Below are 22,147 nucleotides of genomic sequence, written 5' to 3' on the forward strand. Positions count from 1 at the left end.
CTCTCTTTAGAAGAAGGAAATTCAGCTAAGTGAGGGCAGGAAACGGTACACAGTTTAGCCGTGTAGTTTTCACAATGCTGGAGCAAGTCAAGGTTACTCCGCTCTTGACGGAGCCAGCTGTGTTTATCATGATTCAACGATCAGCGTTTTTGTTTGTTTGTTCATTTGTGTGTTTGGTTTTTTTTTTTCGTGTTTTCAAGTTCATTCACGCAAATATTGAAGAGAAAATTTTCAAAAATCTTCTTTGTGCGTCTTAAGCTTCGTACTGTTCCTAACACTTATACTTCACCATCGACATCATCACCATCATAATCACCTTTAGTATCACTGTTATCATCTTGTGAATGGTCACTATTAACTTCAAAACAACTTTGATTACATTATCGATGACATGTCGACAACAACGTCATCATCGTCGTCGTCATCATCATCATCATCATCATCATCATCATCTTCCGACAGAATACATGTTTTTGTTTTTTTATTCGTGTGTACGTGGTTTGGTGACTGCTGATATCTCTATCAGGTATAATCACAGGCCTGAGCCACTGGGTTGTGGAGGAGACACACCCTGGGAGACAGCCATATCAATGAGGACCTTTTACCTGAGAGCTGAAAAATGTCAGTTTCTCATATTTGACTGACACCATGACAGAATCAATGACTGCCCCAATACAAATCCAATCAAACATTGTACAAAGAAACCCTCTGGCAAGCTTACATCATGTTGTGTATTATAATGAATGTTTCTGGAAATTGCTGTGGTATTTTCAATGAGGAAGTTCTTGTTTTTTCTCTCTCTCTCTCTCTCTCTCTCTCTCTCTCTTTTTTCTGCCTTGCAGAAGTCTGTGTTCCAGATTTGCACTGAAAATTAGAACAGTCTGTTCTAATCTAGGCAGCCTCACCTGGTAAAGGTTGAGTAAAGTACATATATACCAGGGTGTGTAAAATGAAAGAAATTACATTGTTTTTCTTTTAATGTTCACAGTGTGATGCACATATGTGTATTGCCTATGCATGAGTACTTATGGATTTCTGTGTGTGTGTGTGTGTGTGTGTGTGTGTGTGTGTGTGTGTGTGTGTGTGTGTGTGTGTGTGTGAGAGAGAGAGGGAGAAAGAAGAGACAGAGTGTTTGTGTAACAATGAGTAACTCAGTTCAAACAGAAACAGAAAGCTTTTTGCCAATCTGTTCATAGATAAAGGCAGCTAGAGAAGAGTTACCCAACTGTCATCTTTGTGTTGATTCAACCATATGTTTCATATCCATCAAACAAATATTTCACTGGAAAATCCCATGTGAATATAAAGAGTTCAAATCTAGGTTACCAGTTAACATGCAAGTAACATTCGGAGACCACTGTAATATAACAAGACCCCTGGGTAAAACAAAGCCCTATAAAACTATGCAACAATAACATATATCTTATATTGGATGGAGATAAAGCAAAAACTCAACTTCTTTGTGATTTTTTTTTTCTGGAGAGAGGGAGAGAGGGTATGATTTGGAGGAGGGTTAAATAAAAAATGAAAAAGGTGAGAAACAGAGGGAGTATGTAAGAGCATGACAGATGATGTCTCTTTGACCTCAGTGAACTCTCCTCTCTTTTTCTCTCTCTCCAAAATTTACTGATCATGACTGCCCATTCCTGCCTCCTCTTACCTCCCTAACTCAGACTGCGAACCCTGATCTAAACAGCATTCTCAGCAACTGAGAGAGAGAGAGAGAGAGAGAGAGAGAGAAATGTCACACATCATTTTAGAGTATCTCTCATGATTGCATGTCTGTCTAAGTGATTAAAATTTACAGAAAGAGCACAATGAGGGCAGACATCTGAGTAATCTATACCTGCCACAGGTACTTAGCTGTTTATGTATATGTTTATGTGTGCGTGTGTGTGCGGGTGTGTGTGTGTAGTTGTGTTGAGTCCTGATAAAGCTCCAAACCCCACATCATCCCAAGGGTCATGTCTTTGTATTGCTGTCAAACTCTTCCCCGCTATAATATCTGCTGTGCTCACATGCCTGCTGCATCTCTCCTTGCTGTTAGACATTCAAATCTCCGCCATTCCTCCTTTGGCAATTCAGTAGCCTCCAGCTTGTGGCTTGCAGCCTTAAGAATGTCTAATTGAATGCCAGTGTTAGCATGTTGGTGCGACAGGTCTTTGACCAGGGAAAATGTCAGCAGGCCCCAGCAGGGTCCCAGACATGCTCAGACAAAACGCCTAAGATTCACACTCACACAGAAATGTGAGTGGCCCCTGAACCAAACCATCAGGCACTGCCACTTCTAAATCAGGATGGTTGACCTTCAGAGAGATCTAGAGAGCAGAGACGAAAGCGTGTGTGTGTGTGTGTGTGTGTGAGTGTGAGTGTGTGTGTGTGTGTGCACGTGCGTATGCGCGTGCATGTATATGCAAGTAAGTGTGGAGGTGGGGGTGTGTGTATGTGGATGTGGCTGGGTGGGTGCGTGAGGGGAGTCAAGCAAAGTATCATGGAGCAGACAGTAAAAGAAAAGCAGAGGTTCTGGCCAATCTGTTGAAATGCAAACAATCTGGTTAGCACAAACAAGCTGTCATCTCTCTGCAACAATTCCACCACAGTTCCACCACATGTCCATTTATGATCATACTTATCTCAAATTAATTTTCAAAAATACTGGTTCTGAATGTTTTTGGAGAGGAGATTACACATGAATATTTGTATTGGGATGTGGGTTAACAGGCCTAAGCGGTGTTGCAACATGTCTAATCATTTGCATAACCACTAACAGAAAAGCTCCAGAAACAGCTGGCTGAGTTCTAATGCCAGTTACATTAAAAATGGAGAAATGCATATTTGAATTTCCATGCCATCGTGTTTTGTAATCCTCCACCATTTTTTGCTCCACTAATGAAAAAAGAAAGATGTGACTATCTGCCTCTCTATCGACAAGCATTAAACTCAGAGCAGATTACAACTGTCTCTGTCAATGACAGATCAGAGGCTTTTAGATGTGGAGTAATACTGCCCCCCGGAGGACATTCCAAATTATACATGAGACACACGCTGGTCAAAGCATAAACTGAATAAAACTCCATAACAAGTACCATTCCTTAACTTAAAGTCAGAGAGACTTGCATTTTTTATTCACAAGTGAAGCAGTCTCAAATTGGCTTCTTTCTGACAATTCATTAACACAACTGACTTGGTTTTAAAGCTACAACCAAATGTCCAAATATTTCTATTCTATATCTCTATTCTTCAGCAACCAAATCTAATAACTTGTGTCCACTTCCCATCCGATAAATAGTTCTTATTTTTTCCAACAAAACCTCTTGACCAAGAGAAAAAATACTAGTTAATATCAGTGGAAAGTTTATGGACAGTTTTTACTGGACAGTGTTTATGAAAAATGTCACTGTATTTAAATTGTGAGTGGATAAATACAACTTTGGTGTATTCTTTAAACATGGTTGTTTGCTTTTCTTGCTCTGAAGATGAAGCCTCTATAAGAAAATTCATGATTACAAGTCTGTCACAAGAGTTGAACATTCTTTTTCTCAGTGACTTTTTTGGCCTAATTTCCTTATTTCTTTATATAAGTAAGACATATTTGATTGTTTTAACAGTTATGTAAAGACAGTTACGTGGGGGGGGCGGGGGTTAGGCTGCCAAATCTGAGTACAGTTAAACTGAGCAGACAGGTGTATTAGTGTTGCTCTTTAACCTCCACTAGGGGGGACATAAGCAGTGAAGAGTGAACAGAAGTCTCAAAGCTGAAGGGCCTATCTCTTAGCAGGCCAGAGACTGAGTGCAGACATTACCACAGCCTCTCTCTCAACCAGCGTTTAGCTCATTCACTCTAACAGTAGTACAGTACAGACTTTCTCTCTCTGAAAATATGTGAATACACCTCTTAATACAGAAAAAGAATGTACTGTATAGCCTAGGACCAGTATGAAATACTGATTGGTTTGGTCAACTCCATATCGATCTGTTTACCCTGTGAAAATCTAGGTTAAGGATGAGAGAAGGTATCCAAAATGAGCGGTCAAGTTGCCAATATCATTTCAGGTTTTTCAAATGACCTGCCAGAAACTGTGTGTAATTCTGCTGCAGCAATGATCTGAAAATGGTTCCTATACTACTTTTCTGATCTTTTCACCTGCAAAATTATTGTACGTGGACTACCTTTGAAGTACATAACAGAAATCAAACTGAAATGAGGTTGACTATAACCTACCTTTCCAAATTGCATTTATAGGTTGTGTAACCATCCTCTTAATAAGTGGCAGATCCAAGTGAAGTTAATTAAAAGATCTAACCAGAAGACAAAAAGCCACAAATTAAACTTGAACACTTAACTGATTGAAACAAACGTGGGTTGTTGTTTTTTTTTAGCAATGTTTACTTTTTCTTCTGAATTCAGAGATAACGAAACTCGTGACTTGGATTGAAACAAAGAATAGTGAAGTGCATCTAATGATAGAGCAGAGGACTGTTGAAGGGAGAGGGTAGATAAGAAAAGATTCTTTCCAATGGTCTGTCAACCGCGCTCCTACCCTCAGTCAGAATCAGCGAAGTAAGTTTATTTGACCTGCTGCTATGCCTCACATATTCTGTCTGTGACTCTGCGCCTTGGGATGCTTCCTAATTTGATTCTTCACTGGAAAAACAACATTTTCAATACCTTAGTGTAAGCTTTGGAGACTGATTAGTTATTTCACTGCACAAATCAACATACATATTCAAGATATTTCTGGTTGTGGTAAATGCTGTAGTTACTATTATCAGAGCTTAAATGGACCAGTCACTTCCACTAAGCTAATGTTCATCATACGCTATACTTGTTCTCCGTATGGATTAAAATGAGGTAAGATTATCACAGTCTGGGGTATGTTCATTTCTGCTTACAGGCCTCAGTTAGCATGAATCTGCTTTTCATCATAAAACCTTTATGCACTGACAGATCTGATTTTCATTTTCAAAACTGATTTGTTCTCAAAACAATAATCTTGCAGACTTTTTTTTTTTTGGAAACCAACGGGAGGCAATTAAGCAACAAATGTATTGCTGTGAGAAGATGTTCAGAAGGCTCTGATATGTTCAGAATAAGAAACTGCTCCCTAAAATGAAAAAGAAAAACTCATTAGGTTTCAAACAATTGCACCACTTGCCTGAATTATCTACTCTATTTCATTAAATGGCACAGGTCTAGTGTGTAGCAGCAGCACTGATACTGTTACCTATCCTGGCTATTATTTTCATCTCATTATCTGTCTAAATCCAGAAATATTCCCCCAGGGAATTAAGATGAAATACCATTAATATGCAGCTGTACGCACGTGGCTTTATGTTTTCGTGCCCTTAAGTATTGGATGAAGAGGTAAAACTGTGAGAGTGAAAAGTGCACATTTTGCATCGATGTGAAAAATTCCGCAGTATCACTGTCTCATTTGTGCCAGACTTCAGACTCCATTAGATGCTCATCTACAAATGCGCCTGTGAGGTGACTCTCATTTATAGAGATGAACTGAGGTAGATGACTTGTCAGCAGAAAGCCTAATTGGGGGGGAAACCAACTATCGTTTGGTTCTATTTATATCTGCTTACCAAGGCTTCAGAAACTATCCAGTCCAAAAAGAGATGGCGTGTGTAAACCAAGGTCATTGCGGGAACTGAGTTTTGTGCTATGTTAGATAGAGTATCACAGTCTCCTGTAGGTAGGCCCACTTACGACCTCTCTGACACAATAATGACTTATCGCACGAAAGTGAAATTAATGCTAACTTAACCTACACTATTTACATAATCGCACGCAAGGCGAATGTGTCTATTAAAAGAAGGGATACAAGTCTGGAACATGGGGCATGGCTACACGGACTTCTCATACCAATTATAGGGACCATGACAGTCTGACAAGCCTGTTTCTTATCAGCCGACGGCCTACAGTGACAGATAAGCACCACATAAAATTCTCATCGTGGTGGACATTCGTGAAGTATCGCAAAAATAATTATGAATTTGCTTCAAATGTGGAACTAATAAAGAGAAGACGACGAAATCTTAGTTTGCTCACTGTTAACATCGCGTATGGGGCTCCTCATATTTCAAAAAGTAATGCAACATTGTCAGACAGAAACAACAAAACTCTTGTTTTCATCCGCAGTACCATCATTCGGGTTTATGACGCTGAGCTCTACTACTTTTCCTGCTCTCCGTTATCGATAAGTCATGCCTGGCTGGGAGATTCATGTGAGGAGCATAACGTGGAAGAAGACAAAAAATCGGTTTGAAGAACTTATTTCTAGCGTGAACATAGCACGTGCTCTAGAAAATGGAACGTAAGTGTCTCATCTTTAACTTTTAATAATAATAATAATAATAAAAAAACATGACACTGTAACATCCAGGCAGGTGCATTCTGGAGCTTAGCTAGCCATGCAGCTAACCACATAGGTGATACTCAGGATATCTGTTACGTTAATTTTCTGAACATGCAGCACGATAGCCTTAACACTGGCCTGAAGGTATGTTTCGACTGATTTTGTGTGCATCCGAATCAGAGGTATTCTGAAAATATATAAATGTGTGTCGCGTGTAAGTGTGCAAAACAGACAAGTGTGTGCGGTAAGACAGCGTAGCACAACGAATCTAAGTAATACACTTCTGCCTGTATTGCAACTGTTAGTTGGAGTTCAATTTATTTTAGCAGTTGAGAAAAATTGTTTGGTTGTGCCGTTGTAATCCGTGTGGGTTTATGTGTTCTTTCGTTTTGACAGAGGTTGTACAGCACGAACTACCGGCAGAGGAAAGCAGTATTTTGGGTGTGAAGGTAATTTTCATTAATACGGTCAGGTATGAAAGTGTTACAAATGTGGCGGCTTATACACCAATATTACATTTTAAATAGTGCATACCTAAAGGAAAGCTATGACTCGACAGAAACCGATATGTAGATAGGTCCTTCTTCATTCCAGCATATAAATCCTTTTCACTGAAGGAATGCTAATGTGGTTTTGGTGGCCTTTGCTGAAAATCCTCAGAATCCTCAGCTGGACAATAATGGAGTCATAGACTATCAAATTATATTCCTTTAGAGGTAATACACTTTAATTTTAATCTCACCTCAGGAGACCTTACTGTTGTTTGGTCTAAACAGTTAGAGCTTCTTAAATAAGGAGCTTGTGTCCTTTAATTCCATAATCAAATATATTTTCATGCCTCTACTCTGTAACACAGTATACAGCACTGTAACTGCTATCACTGTAATTTACACAAAAAATATTGATAATACTGTTTTCCCCTTGTCTGATGGGGCGAGCCTAACCTGCATGTCTTTGGACTGTGGAAGAAAACCCACACAGACACAAGGAGAACATGCAAACTCCACACAGAAAGGACCCCGGCCGCCCGGCCGGGAATCGAACCCGGGACAGTCATCTGCAAAAGATCAAATGACATGTTTTGTTGATTTCCTTAAGCTTTTCAACCTCTGCAGGGATCAAAGTTAAATATGACACATTTCTGCAAACGTTAGTGCTTATCTACTATTCATTTACTGACTTTAACAAATTGGAGAAAAATAAGATAAGATAATACATAATAGTACATAAGATATGTACTATAGTACATAAGATAGTACATAAGATGTAGCGTGTGTGAAGGTTTACATACCCTGTCAGTCAGTACATAGGGGGGAAAAAAAAAAAAGCTTTTGGCCGTCATCACAGCCTCCAAAAGTTACCTGTAGGCAGTTGAGAGTCTTTCAGTTCTCGTTCTAGGAATTTATTCTCACTCTTCCTTGTAGAACATTTCCAGTTGGGAAGTATGCATGGGTCGTTTTAGCATGCCCTGCATGTTTGAGATCTAACCCGCACATTTTCAATAATACTCAAACCTGGGGACAGTGAGGGCCATTCCAACACCGTAAATATTTGCTTCTTGAAGACATTCGTAGTTTATTTTGAGGTATGTTTTAGATCATTCTTTTTTAATTTCCACCATCTTTTCAGCTTCTGTTTCTTCACTGACTCTGGGACAGTACTAATTTCCAGGATTCTGTGATAGTTATTAGAGTCTGTTCTTCCGTCTACCTCCCCAACATTTCCTGTGCTACTACTGGCTGCTTCACGACCCCAAAGCCTGGTAGATCCACCCCCATGCTTAATAGTTAACAAGTTCAGATCCTCAGTCAACCTGACGGAGCCCATGGATGTTGAGTATAAGCATTACACCCTGAGAAATTTAGAAAGTTCAGAGAATTTGTTAAGCTCTGGACATGCTACACTTTGAGGTTTTTCCCGTTCATTTAATTCAGTTAATAAATAATATTTGGGCAACGTGCAGAAATATGGCATGTTTAGGTTTCATCTCAACATCAGCCTTTTTCACCAAAATCAACAGAACATGGAATTTGCTCAGGGGTGCCTAAAACTTTGCACTAAACTGTAATAAATAAGGAGGGGGGGTTTTTTTCGTTGTTTTGTTTTGTTTTTACATTTGGCTCACTGCGTACGCCGTGTTGTCAAAACGGTGTACTTTGTTTTAAAAAATTAACATGTAAGTAGACAATGTGAAATAGTGTGCTAATCATGTCTTTTGAGACACTGATCAGTTGAGCCTTACAGATGCTAAGTCTACACAACATGGCCTTATACTTTAATGTATGATGTTTACACACAGAATATAAACATTTACTCCTAGAATATGAAGTTTACAATATTTGTTTGTGCTTTTGTAAACTTTGATTTTTGCAGGCGTTGTTTCCGTTGCTCCAGTTTTTTTTTCAGTCTTTGTTTTCTCTGTTGCTACTCTCTTTGCGTTTAGTCCCAGGGTGGCAAACCAGCAGGAGCATTCACAAAAGCTTTCCTGACGCACAGTTTACCCAAACTGGCTGAGAAGGACATCGAAGATGTGATGTTGCATAAGGCCGTCATTCTGGACTACGCCAAACAAAGCAAAGAGAAGAAAAACAGAAAGAGAGCAAAAGGGCTGAGTGCCAAACAGAAGAGGGAGCTGAAAGTGTTCCAACTGAAACCAGAACATCAAAGGTTAGCCTCTTTTCCACTTAAATGTTCAGGCAGATACGTCATCAAGTTCATTTGACTGCCTGTGCCCTACATGTGGTGAACAACAAGAACAATGTTTTTCGTTTTTTCTATTTCTGTATTTGCTTTTCTGGCTGTGTTCTTTACTGAGAGGAAAGGTTTTCATGCCGGGATTTGTAGTGATAAGACTACCAACAACACGCTACCAGCAACATGCTACTTTGGGAGCATTTAAAATATTTAGCTTGTTCTGCAGTGTAAGCAGTAGTTATGAATTGTTTTATAATTAACCACAATGTAATTGTGTGTTGTACACCATAACATGTTTTTTTGGAGGGTGGAAGGGAGGGGGGGGGGGGGGGTTCAGCTTTTGAGGATGCAGAGATTTCAAGTCAATTTAATATTAGTGAATGATCGCAATATGTATTCACGGTATTTGTGAATTGGTGATCAATTGATTTATTAAACATTTTAACCCTGAAATCAGACTGATGAAGGGCACCAGAGTAAGTATAATAATGCTCTTTATATTTGTACATGAATGCGTGTGTTTACCGAAGAGGTGAAAAGATGCACAATTGCTCAACTGCACACATTTTTTTTCTTCTCCAGCTCAGGAAACTTGATGAAAGAGTCACCCAAGACGCACACTAATGTTTTAGCAAGCACAGCACCTTCCTTAACTGAGCTCTTCCAAATGACTCCGCTGTCTTATTCTTGGGTTGAACTAACCATTGTATCAAATCATGATTTATTCAGGTGGACAAGAGCAGCCTTGAAACTGCAGGCAAAGCAATACTGTAGTGTATACATAACCACTGCCCTTGTCACCGTAACGTGTTTACCCTTCCGTGGAACTATTATTCATGTTTTCCGTCCCGTCTCTGTAGGTATGAGCTCTTCCTCCCTTTGCATGACTTGTGGAAACAGTACATACGGGATTTGTGTAATGGTCTGAAACCAGAAAGGTGAGTTTTGACTCTCAAGATAAGAATCATGCCTGAAATTCCACTGTCATCAAATCCTTGTGTATGGTTTTAGGGGAATTCTTATGTTTGTTTTGACCTGTTTCATTAACAGTAACCCACAGACAATTCAGCAAAAGCTTTTGAAGGCTGATTTACACGGTGCCGTCTTAACAGGTATGATGTGCATATTATTTGGTGTGTTACCAGTAATACGTTTGGTTCAATAAAAGATATATTCATAGATCATTTATTTTATGGCAGTTAATGCCACATATAATGGAAGAAATCCAAATATAACAAAATAAGTAAAGAGAAAATAGTGTTCAAAAATGTATTTTCTTCAACAGTGTAAGGAGTTACTTTCTTACCCTTCTTCCTTCAGTCGTCCGATCAAAGTGTCCCTCGTACGTGGGGACGACAGGAATTCTTGTGCAAGAGATGAAACACGTATTCAAAATCATCACAAAAGAGGACAGACTTAAAGGTAGACTCATAAATCTTGCTTCATGTCATGTAACTGAGACTACACACGTGTCACACGCACCAGGACATACCCTCTTAAACTGCACACCATTTACACAGGTCTCTGTGACGACACGTGCTCTCAGAAAACGGACGTCTTTAAAGAAATGACGTTTCTCAAGGACTTAACTGTGAATTTAGGCTTGTGCAATTTTTCCCCTTACAGAAACACTCATTTGCCTGTTTAGTATAGTAAATACGCAAGCTTCAGGCAATCCAAGGTGGTTCTCGAGCGTTTAAACAGCAGAATCTCGCGAATCAGACGAGCGCATTTGACATTAATATTCCCTGATGTTGAGCAGAGAGCGAAAAGTACAATTGTCCACAAACTGCAAGAACGTGTGGTTATAAGAGTTGCTACACAGTTCAGTAAAGAGAAGTAATACTATCATGAGATGTCACTGGTAATCATTTACTCTATTTACGTGCTTGATGTGAATTATTTTGTGAATTGTTAGTTTTATAGTTTATCAAGGTGGATTAACGGGAGCAGGTTGAAATTAATGATGGATTTAAAGGAGAGGTTTGTTCCTCTTTTTCCAGCTCACTAGCTGGCACTGACTTCCAGTTAGCCAGTATTTCCTAACAACATCTGATACTCCACTGAAAACCTAACTTAAGAAATATCCTCTTTCAGAGAGACATGACACATTAAGTATAATTTTGTTACTCTCTTAGAGGGGGACAGTTCTGAATTTCATGGACTGACATACTCATAATGAAATTATGCATGAGGAAGCGCTGCTGTGTATCTCTACAGATTAGCAGTGACATTCAGCTCACAAATACATTCTCTCTCTCTCTCTCTCTCTCTCTCTCTCTCTCTCTCTCTCTCTCTTTTCTCTTGTAGTCATTCCAAAGAGAAATAGCGTGTTTTCTGTGGAAACGGGCAACTTTGTGAACTACATCTATGGCAGCAAGTTTGAACTCCGTGCCAGCGAGCGTTCAGCAAAGAAATTCAAAGCCAGAGGAACCATTGACTTGTAATGGATGCCTGCTCTCACAGCCAGAGTCCTTTCTCACTGGGCCTTTGCTTGTTATAGGCTCCTGTGAGTGAAGTCAGAGACGAGAGTCTAAAGAAGTCTGTCACAAGGCTCAGTGTCAACGGCTATGATAGGCTGACCTGTCATTTAAGAGACATGGCAGCTTCATAAACTTTTCAAGCTGAAGGGTTTGTGAAAACATTGGACAAAGAAAAGCCAGTGTTTGTTTTAGAGGCAATTTGTCTTTATGTATGAAGGTTCTGACTGAAGTGTAAGGTTTTCTGTTTCTTTTATTTAATTTACACTGGATGTTGTTTTAAATGCATTTTTATCCATTTTCACCACATTTGAATTGTGATAACCCTGACCCAGAGCTTACATTTTTCTGATTGAAATTAATTATGTCCACAAGGGGGCGCTCTTGTAGACATTTATATTTTTGCTTTCTTATGAAAGAGACTCAATAAATCCTTCCTGGAGTTTGACTTGTGTGTGTCTTTCTTTGTGCCACTGACTTTATCATATCACAAAATTAGATGAAAGTGAGGTTTATTCATTTAGTTGTTCCTTATAACACTGTTCAGCCCTGAGCTCATCTCTTTCATAGCATGAAATGACAAAGTGAAAAGAATGAAACAGTTGATGTCTCATACACAAAGTGAATGTTTTCTGTTTACGCTTTACAAATACTTTGAGCTGTAAATTCACAGCACCCACATGGTGTAGTTTTAAACTCCTTGCTGTAATATGACAATACACTGTACTCTGATCATACACATATTAATAAATGTGTAGTTGACTGCACTGGATTTTCAAATACCTATATTGTCATTAATGAATAACTGTATCATCACAGTAGTTAATGTATCTCTTGGGTTAATATAAGAACAAAGGAAATTTGGTAGAAATTTGGATTATTCTATTTTATATGCAAATGTTTATGATGCGGTGCTGGTTCATGTCACAAGATTTTTCACATCTGCCCAAAAGTCTAGATAAACTCTGAGAGACATGGAAAACTTTGCTGTCTAACAGGTTTCTGGGAAAGCCTTGACAGTCACTGCAGCTGGTGTCTGTACCAGTTAGGGAAGCCCCAGCAAAGGAAGTGAGGTCATTTTTAATTACTTGTCTTCTAAACGCTCTTACAAGTAATCTCAGTTCCAAGTAGCACTTTGCTCTTACGTACTTCCTCTTTTATGAGTAATTAAAAAAAAAAAAACTGACACACTTGATAAGAGGACTTTAGCATGGTTACAACCTCTCGTCTAGAATCTTCCGGGACATTTGCATTTGTACCATAAAGGGTGGGGACAGAATAAGGTATCTTTATGCCGTGTAGCGTCTTATTCATTATAGTCCTGATTATAACAGACATGATGGAACAGGGTTTACTGAAACACACTTTGTTTATTTAAATAGTTGGATGGTGTTTGTAAAAGGTAGCAAGCCAAAAAAAAAAAAAAATGGACCCAGTGCAGCAGTGCAGTGACCCCGATTTCTCTGCGTGGTTGTCATTAATAACCCTGACCTTAACCTTAACCCTGACTAAAAAGCATGTGATTTTAGGCCTCTGACTCAGAACTAACGTGTTTTGGAAATGTGGGCAATCCAAACTTCTTTACAGATGATCCATCATTTTAAAAACAGTTTAGAATACACCGCTCTAAAAATGCCCTGATATTAAAGATCTGTCTAAAAACAGAGGAACCTGAGCCGACACAACATTTCAACCATTTCAACATATTCATTAGTGACTGGAAGGGACTTGGTTCATGTTTAGTGAGAGTGTATCATAGAGTTGCATCAGAAATCATGTTTCCTTGTGCTGAAATGGAGTATTGAGACACGGGGCCTGTAAACTTTCTGTGAAACCAAAACAAAAAGAAAAAATACCCTTACCTTTGGAGATTTCAAAAACGTATATTGCACAAATTTCTACTGAAGGAAATTCTGGCTCAACCTCAGTTTTGTTGTTGTGCCTGTCACACAACTCATTAAACCAGTTCCTATTATTTCCTTGTTTCTGATGAGAAGAGACTAAAAATAGTACACAATTATTCTGTTTCAACATCATTACTTTGCTTTAACAGTGCTTATGGTATTCAGCTGCAGAACAAAACTAAGGGGAGATGGCTGTGTGTTTTCTGCCCATGCTCTGTCTGTATTCTCTGTTCTGTACATGAGTAAAAATGAGAATGGAGTTTTGTGACCAACTCCAACAGACACTAGAAACAAGCTGAGCTCAGATAGAACATAATGTCCATCTGTGCTCCATAACTAACATTGCTGTGGTTTCCATGAATACAGGAGCTTGATCTCTTCCTTGTGCATGTCTGAAATGTTTCCTGTTCTTACCTTACCGGTTGGTGTTTACAAAGTCTGCTAAAACATTAACTTTTTGTACTCTCTACAAGTAAGAAAACACACTCGTGTTGAATTAGCTTTTTTAAATGTAAAAATGGTAGCTGCAGTCTGGCATAAATACATGATTTTCATGACATGGGTATGACAAAGTGACAGCACGGTGGAGCAGTGGGTAGCGTTGTCACCTCACAGCAAGAAGGACCCCAGGTGGCCGGGGTCCTTTCTGTGTGGAGTTTGCATGTTCCCCCTGTGTTTGCATGGGTTTCCTCCGGGAGCTATGGTTTCCCCACAGTCCAAAGACATGCAGGTCAGGCTAATTGGAGACACTAAATTGTCCCTAGGTATGAATCTGTGTGTGAGTCTGTGTGTCTGCCCTGCGATGGACTGGCGACCTGTCCAGCGTGTTTCCCCACCTTTCGCCCTATTAGCGCTGGGATAGGCTCCAGCACCCCCCGCGACCCTAATTAGGAAAAGCGGCTTTGATAATGAGTGACAGAGTGAGTGAGGTATGACCAAAGGAATGTTTTGCAGGGTTGGGTAAAAACTGACAAAGAAAAATTGACTAAAGCTTACTCGGGATATGTTGATGTTTATTTCTGAGAAGAACAGTAGAGTGTTATGTGTGTGTGGGACTGGGCGTGGAGGGATGTTGGTGTCAGTGCTGCTTACTGTGTGTTCTTTGCTTCCTTAGTTTGTATGTTGTTGGGTTTGTTATTTTTTTTTTTTTTAATTTGGGTCGGGGGGCGTGTCAACTTACAGTAAATGCACGAGTAGACTTTCACATATTCAGGAAACCCACAGAGTCAACCATACACATGCTATATATCTATTCAGTCATTTGGGCCATAGACCTATTACTCCATGTTCCTGCTTTGTTATTCAACCAGGTTTGATACAATGGTGGAATACGTACTTGTTTAGCTGAGAACATTTATGCTCGTTTATTTAAAAAAAAAAAAATAGAAAACATGCATTGCACTATTTGGGGCACATTTGAACTAGTAAGGTTTTGAAGAGGTTTTCAGAATACAGGTTTTGGGGAAGGTTCACCTGTGAAATGGAAAAAATGACCCTCCCCCTATGACTTAATATCTCAAGAATACTCCTTAGAAATGCACGAGAATATTACAAAATCCTCATGTAAGGATTTGTTAAACGTGCTAGACTGAGAGATGGAGTCGTATGTCTGATGTGTGATGTGTGTCTGTCAAAAGTCTTTTGCTCCTTGATGTGGCAGACTACCTGAATATAACGAGATATATAATTGCAAGTCACAATACAAGCTGCTCTTAGGTCTTAAAATGTGTTTTGGTGTGCGCAAGGTTAACGTGACCAATGCATTTTCCTTCCTCTTTTTTTTAAAAATCGTGACGTATTCTGTTTCTTTCTTTCTTTTTTTTTTTTTTCTTGAAAGAACCATTAACCAGTAGGCGCGGAGATCCCCTTATCACAACCGGAAAGACGGGTCTCGGAGAACATAAAAGCCCTGTCGCGACACAGTCACAGGAGAGATTTACTGCATGAGGTTTAACACACAGCAGCCACCGCATTAGCTACAAAGATTTGTTTGAAAGAAGACACTAAAGAAGACATCACTTACACTGTTTTTTTTTTTTCACACTAATCAGGTAAATTCCACTATCATTTTACTCAAATTTCCCTTTTTGTATTTTGTTAGATTAGTATTCACAACCTGTTTTTTGCTGAGAAGGGACCAAAACATTGAATTTGTCTACATGTATTTGCTGTTCATTCATTTTTGTTTATTCTTAATGCTATGTTCAGTCGAGCATGGGATGTTTGAGGTGGCACTGTATATGTATAGTTATTGTACCACTGTGGTATGTTCAATTTAGAGTTGATGTGCTATTGTAGTACTTATAACAAGGGTCACAAAATTGTGTAATGGTTTGTAATCAGGTCATAATCAGATCAGATCTTTCAAAAAGTAAAGAGACTACGTAATCATACTTATATGGCACCATAAATGTCAATGATTAAATACAATAAAAACGAGAAGGTGTATGAACTATATCATCATTATTTCACAGGTAAAAGTTATTCCAGAATGGCAGACCAGCTGGCCTTTACCATGGAGAACCGTGAGCGTATCGCGGCTGTGGAAAATTCTTTTGGGCCAAGTGGCAAGGTTCTGTTGGAACCAAGCCGAATTTTGGTTGGCGAAGGACGTTTGTTGAAACTGTGCCGACGGGGTCCACAACCCAAAGCTTTCTTCCTCTTTAACGACATTCTCGTCTATGGCAGTATCATAGTTCCAGGTCGGTGGAACAGCAACCAGCAGATTATTCCTCTTCACGAGGTACAGCAGGAGGATTTAGAGGATGGGGTTGAAATGACACACCAGTGGCTCATCCGTACTCCGCGCAAGTCTTTCTACGTGGCGGCAGCTTCGTCGGAGGAAAAACGAGAATGGATGCAGCATATCGAGGAATGCCGGGCCCAGCAGCTCGAGCGTATGGGTCTGTCCAAGGAAAATTCCACGGGAGATTTTGCCGCCACGTGGATTCCCGACCGGGCTTCGGACATCTGCATGCGTTGCACTGAACGATTCCGCGTTACTCAGAGAAAGCACCACTGCCGATACTGCGGTTTCATAGTTTGTAATAGCTGCTCAAAGGGCCGTGCCGTGCTCCTGCACATCTCCAACAAACCGGTGCGAGTTTGCCGGCCATGTATCGTCATCCTCCAGGAGCAAGCAACAAGGAGAAACAGGAATGAGTCGCTGGAGGAGGCTTCCATGCCTGAATATGACGCCTCTAGTGAGGAGGACTGTGAGGAACAGAATGAGAACCACGAGCCAACCTCATGGTTCAATACCCCGCAGGAACCTTCCTGGTCCCCTTACTGCTACTTTAAACCAGAGCATGCAAAGCCCCCTGTTTGTGGCATGTGAAATGTGAAACTTTTGAAACTTTTGACTGTGTCTGGCACACTTTTGGGAGAAAAAGACATTTTTAAGGAGAAAAAAGGAAGTATGTACACTACGCTTGTGGAATATGTCCCAGAAATATGTGCGGGTTCTTTATATAGCAATGTAAGCACCTGAAGAAATAGACTCAGGGATTAGCTTAGTACATTGTCATCCTCTATGTGTGGCTCAAAGTATTAAACACTAGTTTCCAGTATGTTTTTATTATTATTATTCTTTACAGTATTTTGATTGTATGTGTATAATTGTGATTATTTAATTGCATTTACTGAATGTGCAAATAAAAATTCAGTCTACACTACACAAATCTCTTGGTCTGCCATTCTTTTGTCCTCTCTCCACATTACCTGTTGTGCCCTGGTCTATGAAAACAAGTTTCCCTCATCAGCTTATTACTTATTATGTACAATGCACTTCCCACTCAGTAAAGCTGTTTCTGACTTGTTTTGGATAGATTTTTTTTTTTTTTTGCCCTAAGCATCTATCCTCCATATACATATAACGACTGACGTGAAAATTCACATAGTTGCAGTTATTACATCAATTCACATACAGCAAACATAAATGAACTTATACACAACTCTGTACGTGACAAAGCTGTCAAAATGGCAAAGCGTCAGTAAAAAAAAAAAAACAGCAGGTAATTAGCTATCTGGTTTAATCTGGTATCTATAAAGAAATGATGATTAGTGTACATTCCTGCCAAATGGAACTCATGGTTATTGATATAAAAACAAATATTATGTGGAGAGAGAAACTGTCCTAGTGTAGCGTAGTGTTTTGGGTAGAGGGAGGTTGTGTGGTACAGAAAAAAACAGAAAGTTTTGGTTGGACAAACAAACACACTGGATAACTACTGACACATAGTTCTCCAGTTACCTCACATGATTAATATCCAGTGATTTATTTGTGAAACAGGTTTCACCAGTGAAAAAGTTTATACAAATGACATGCAAATCAGGTGAAAAAAAAATTGGACTGGAGGGAAAAGGTGTGAAAATCTCAGGTAAAATCTTCATTAAAATCTAAAACCACTGTGAACAAGAATTATGAAAGCAGATATCTTTCTCAATTTTCTTGTCTTCGTCATTTGAGAATTTCCTTCCTTGTTCACCTGAATCACAGACAGTTTTAACACTTCATTTTAGCTCATAAAGGACATGTTTTACATGAAGAATCTGCACACATCTAGTGAGACACAAGTGCATGTTTAAAAGAGAAGCTTCGGGACAGAAAAAAGAAGTTCTTACATACTTTTTTTGACTATCGCAAAATGTTTATTACATAGAATATTACCTGAGGAGGTCCTTTGAAGGGAAGTGCTCTGTTTACAAATAAACACTTCAAGAACACGTTGCATATGCACTGAATTCATTTACAAACAGAATCCGCATTACCAAAATCAGTTATTATGGAAAATATTCAATCCCCTGTAACCGAGATGAAGATAATTTTGCCTGTATGTACTTTGCATGCATATTTGAAGCCTCATGGAGTGTTATAAAACTTTGGCTCTAATTACCTAGTTTCTTGCTCAACACTGGGACGTGATTGCGAAACGGAATAACCAGTCTTGAGACCAATAATAGCTTTGAATTATGACGCACTAAGTTCTCAAAGGTTTAACAAAACACAACACAGACATTACATTCTGGTAATCATTCCACTCTTTTTTTACGCCATTCAATTGTTTTCTTTTAGCAGGGGTCGCCTAGAGGCGTCAGTTACAATCCTGTCTATTAACCCCGAGGATCATGGGTAGCTTATCTACTACTCAACAACAGTCATCAAATCATTAAATGGAACTTGAAAACAGGGTAAAAACTGGTTGACTTTCCTGGTTTTGAGCCCATAAAATCACTTCTCAACCCCTGAAACCATTCTAATCTTGCTGTCCATCTTTGTGTGTGAGAGAAAAAGACGCTAATACTGTTATATCCTGGAAGACAGACAGGGCATGGGCCAGTAGAACTTCATTCCACTGAGTTTGGTAAGCTTATGGTAAATCCCCCTGCTTCTATTACGGTCATGGAAAAAAACAAAACAAAAAACCTGAGCTATGAAGGATTTATTGTGTTCTGTGCTATTTAAACTCTGAAAGCCAGGGTTGAAGTTAGTGTGACGAGAATGAGTCTTAGACAAGTGAATGACGTTATGTATTTGAAAAGGTCCGTTCATCAACGCATTTTGTTTACCGTAGACGTCACTATCTACACTACTGTCTGATCAAAGAGTTCGAGCAAATTAATTGGCAAGGCACACATTTTCAATGCTCTTGTTGTTGTTGTTTTTGTAATTGTCCCAGGTTTTTGTTCATAATGTAGAACATAAATTTCCTTTTATATGCTGGAGTTTGTGCCCAGTGTTAAACAAAGCGTGAGATTTTTGTGAGCACACTCGTTCTCTACAGGTGAATTGCTCAGGTCCCATTGGAGAATAACAGCTGTGTGCTAAATCACATCTGAGCTAAACACCTTCGGCTACTGACACGTTTGGGTGTTACTCCGTTGTACTTTTGGCTGTTGTTTTTTGCAACTTTGTATGCAGGTCTTTTGTTGTTCCTTGTTTTGTTTTTTTTGTTTTTGTTTTTTTGGTGAAGCAGACCACAAAGCTAAAAGGAACGCTGGAAGTTCACTGCAATGAACATGTTCACAAAATCTTGTTTTGCTTTTGGCAGTTTTATCTCTAATACTAAATCTCATACTGTATGCTTGAGGACCAGCCAGCTTTACTATGTTTACAAGCCCACCTGCTTACGGTGCTTACACACACACACACACACACACACACACACACACACACACCTCTGCCTTTCTGCGTCACTCTGAGAGGATGTGGTTTAGCTCTTCTTGCACGTATAGCTCGGCTCACATGGCCAGAGGTTAAAATTGGCCGTAACCAGCAAAAGTGAAACGCCCAGAAAAAAAAAAAAAGAAAGAAGAGGTGTCACAAGTGCAGCACAAATAAAGAAACTGAGAGCACGTCTCAGAGCAGCTGAGCTTTTTCTCAAATCAAACTCTTGTTGCAAAGATTCTATGAATTCATCTTTACATTACCCTATACTCTAGTATCTGCAGTGTCTGGAGCTATGATGTCATTAACTGATAACAGTTTAACCGTTCCCTTTTTAAAAAAAAGAAAAAAAACATTTTCTTCAGATGAAGAACTGAAGATCAGCATAGCACTACCCATTTGTTTTGTCCTCCTAATGCATAAAATTGTGGGGGGGGGGGGGGGGGGGGTTCTATATATTTTAGATAAATTTCATGAAAGCATTCTGACCAGATAACAATTATGTCATGTTTAACACTTGGTTTTGTAGCGCAAATGGTTTTGTAGCTTCCTTTGCATGTCCACTTCAGCAGCCTTTAGTCGCTTAAATGTCATTTCTCACGCTGCGAGAAACCGCGATAAGGAATTGGTGTCAGAAAACACTAGTTTCTTTATTAACTGTACCATGTAACATATGAACCTAAACCTGCGTGCGTGTGCGCGTGCATGTGTGTGTGTGTGTGTGGGCACGTGTATTTGTGTTTAATGTGGTATGTTGGCTTCAACAGGTCTTGAAGACTGGGGTTTTATGTAACCAACTGTCTGAGGGTGTTAGAATCACTGGTGGTCTACGGAAAAAGTTCAGTTCATCACTGGTCATCCATGATGCCAACAGGCATCCTAGAGCTGTGTCTCACATATTATAGATATAAAAACAAAAGAGGAAGGTCTAGAATTAAAATATGCAAGCAAATAATTCATCAAAGTGCAAACCAAAGGTTACACCATTAAACCATGACTATCCTCATGTAATTTTATATACTCCTGCCACAAAGCTTTATGTTAAATAATGCATGCGACTATTTTTGATTTACAAATTTATGTTCGTGTATATTTATTACATTGAATTTAAGTCATAGAGCTTTATGTTGAGCTGCGGGGGGGGGGGGGGGGGGGGGGGGGGGGTCAGAAGACACAACCTCCAGTATGGCCTGCATAGTGGCCCCACGCCAAGCCCTGGAATGACAACAATCAGGGGAAACAAGACTCCCATGTCTTCCTCTTTCACTTCCTTACCTGTTTGTGATAAGAAATGCTCTCTGTTATTTCTGGAAAGTCTATGCGATCCGCTGTTTGCTGAATGACAGGAATGTTCATACTTTGATTTACTTTTTCATTGTTTACCAAAAGACTCATAGGGACAGTATAAATCACTTTACACTTAAAAACAAATTGCAGAACTATAATTTGCTGAAGTGCGACCCTGTCAGAGTCACTCAGTCACCTGCACTGAGAGGCCAAATGATCAGAATTACTGCACTTTGGTTTTGTCAGTGTTCTAATTCATTTATGACAAGAGAAGTTCATTCATGACATTTTGATAATGCAGATATGTGTCGTGCACTCCGTATGATATGACCAATTTGCCGCACCATCTATGCCGAGCACAAGGAGCAAGGGTCATCTTAAACACCATGAAGCAACCACTCTGACAGGTGAGCGGAGGCGGTGTATGCGTGTGAAATAAATCTGGGTGGTTCTAACCTGATTTATCCTGTTGTAAGGGACAATGTCCAATCATAGGTTGATAAAACAGATGAGCCCTTAGCCCATCTGAAGCATAAGTGCTGATTTCATCATCATAACCTGTTGTTTCTCACTGAACTTGACTATATGACTTGGCTATATGTTGTCGTCCCCACATCACACCTTGAACTAGATCATTTTTCATCAATAATAATGGACAGGGATCCACCAAGGGATGCAAAAGGTCCGGTGGTGGAGTATGCATAAATGAATGACAGGGCTAACCAGACCATGTCAAACTGAAAAAAGAAAAAAAAAGCTGAAATATAAAAACTTGAAAATGTGCTGAGTGCCTTGCATGTTTTACAACATCAATATTCAAGATAACAAATTAGATGATCTTTCATTCAAAATACTGTAAGGTATCTTAACAAAAATGAAGTGTTCTAATATTCCAACTGCTAATTTAGTATGTTTACTTATTTTATTATTAATCATGACCAAGGCATAGCCTACACGTGATCTGAAATATTTCATTCAGCAAAGTCAGCTAACTTTGAAACTTTTGAGAAACTTTGAAGTTGAACTTACTTTGTAACACCCCCCCCCCCTTTTTTTTTTTTCCTGTAGGTTTATTTAAGCCAGTGATTCTCAACTCCAGTCCTGAGGGCCCCTTTGTCCTGCACGTCTTTGTTTTAACCCCGGACTGACACGCCTGATTCCGCTGATCAATTAATCATCAACCCCTTGATTAGCTCAATTAACTGTGACAATGAAGAGTTAAAACAAAGATGTGCAGAACAGGGGGCCCTC

At 39.4% G+C, this 22,147-nt stretch overlaps 2 protein-coding genes across 2 annotated transcripts; both read left to right on the plus strand.

Annotated features, from left to right (window-relative positions):
* Positions 1–6,253: 6,253 nt before the first annotated feature.
* pop4 (POP4 homolog, ribonuclease P/MRP subunit) lies at positions 6,254–11,746 on the plus strand. The gene is made up of 7 exons (XM_030766534.1): positions 6,254–6,323; positions 6,762–6,814; positions 8,809–9,032; positions 9,920–9,997; positions 10,110–10,171; positions 10,380–10,481; positions 11,370–11,746. The coding sequence occupies exons 1-7, from the start codon at positions 6,317–6,319 to the stop codon at positions 11,504–11,506; spliced, it is 663 nt and encodes a 220-aa protein (XP_030622394.1). The 5' UTR covers positions 6,254–6,316; the 3' UTR covers positions 11,507–11,746.
* A 4,174-nt stretch (positions 11,747–15,920) lies between these two features.
* Positions 15,921–16,898, plus strand: plekhf1 (pleckstrin homology domain containing, family F (with FYVE domain) member 1). Its single transcript, XM_030766241.1, has one exon. The coding sequence runs from the start codon at positions 15,935–15,937 to the stop codon at positions 16,778–16,780; it is 846 nt and encodes a 281-aa protein (XP_030622101.1). The 5' UTR covers positions 15,921–15,934; the 3' UTR covers positions 16,781–16,898.
* Positions 16,899–22,147: the final 5,249 nt, after the last annotated feature.

Source organism: Chanos chanos, chromosome 2, assembly GCF_902362185.1.
Source record: "Chanos chanos chromosome 2, fChaCha1.1, whole genome shotgun sequence".
In the NCBI taxonomy this organism is placed as follows: Eukaryota; Metazoa; Chordata; class Actinopteri; order Gonorynchiformes; family Chanidae; genus Chanos; species Chanos chanos.

Coding starts and splice junctions, on each gene's coding strand:
- pop4 (XM_030766534.1), top strand. Junction 9,033..9,919: donor CTGAAACCAGAACATCAAAG/GTTAGCCTCTTT, acceptor CCGTCTCTGTAG/GTATGAGCTCTTCCTCCCTT. Junction 10,482..11,369: donor AAAAGAGGACAGACTTAAAG/GTAGACTCATAA, acceptor TTTCTCTTGTAG/TCATTCCAAAGAGAAATAGC.
- plekhf1 (XM_030766241.1), top strand. CDS start 15,935: ATGGCAGACCAGCTGGCCTTTACCATGGAGAACCGTGAGCGTATCGCG.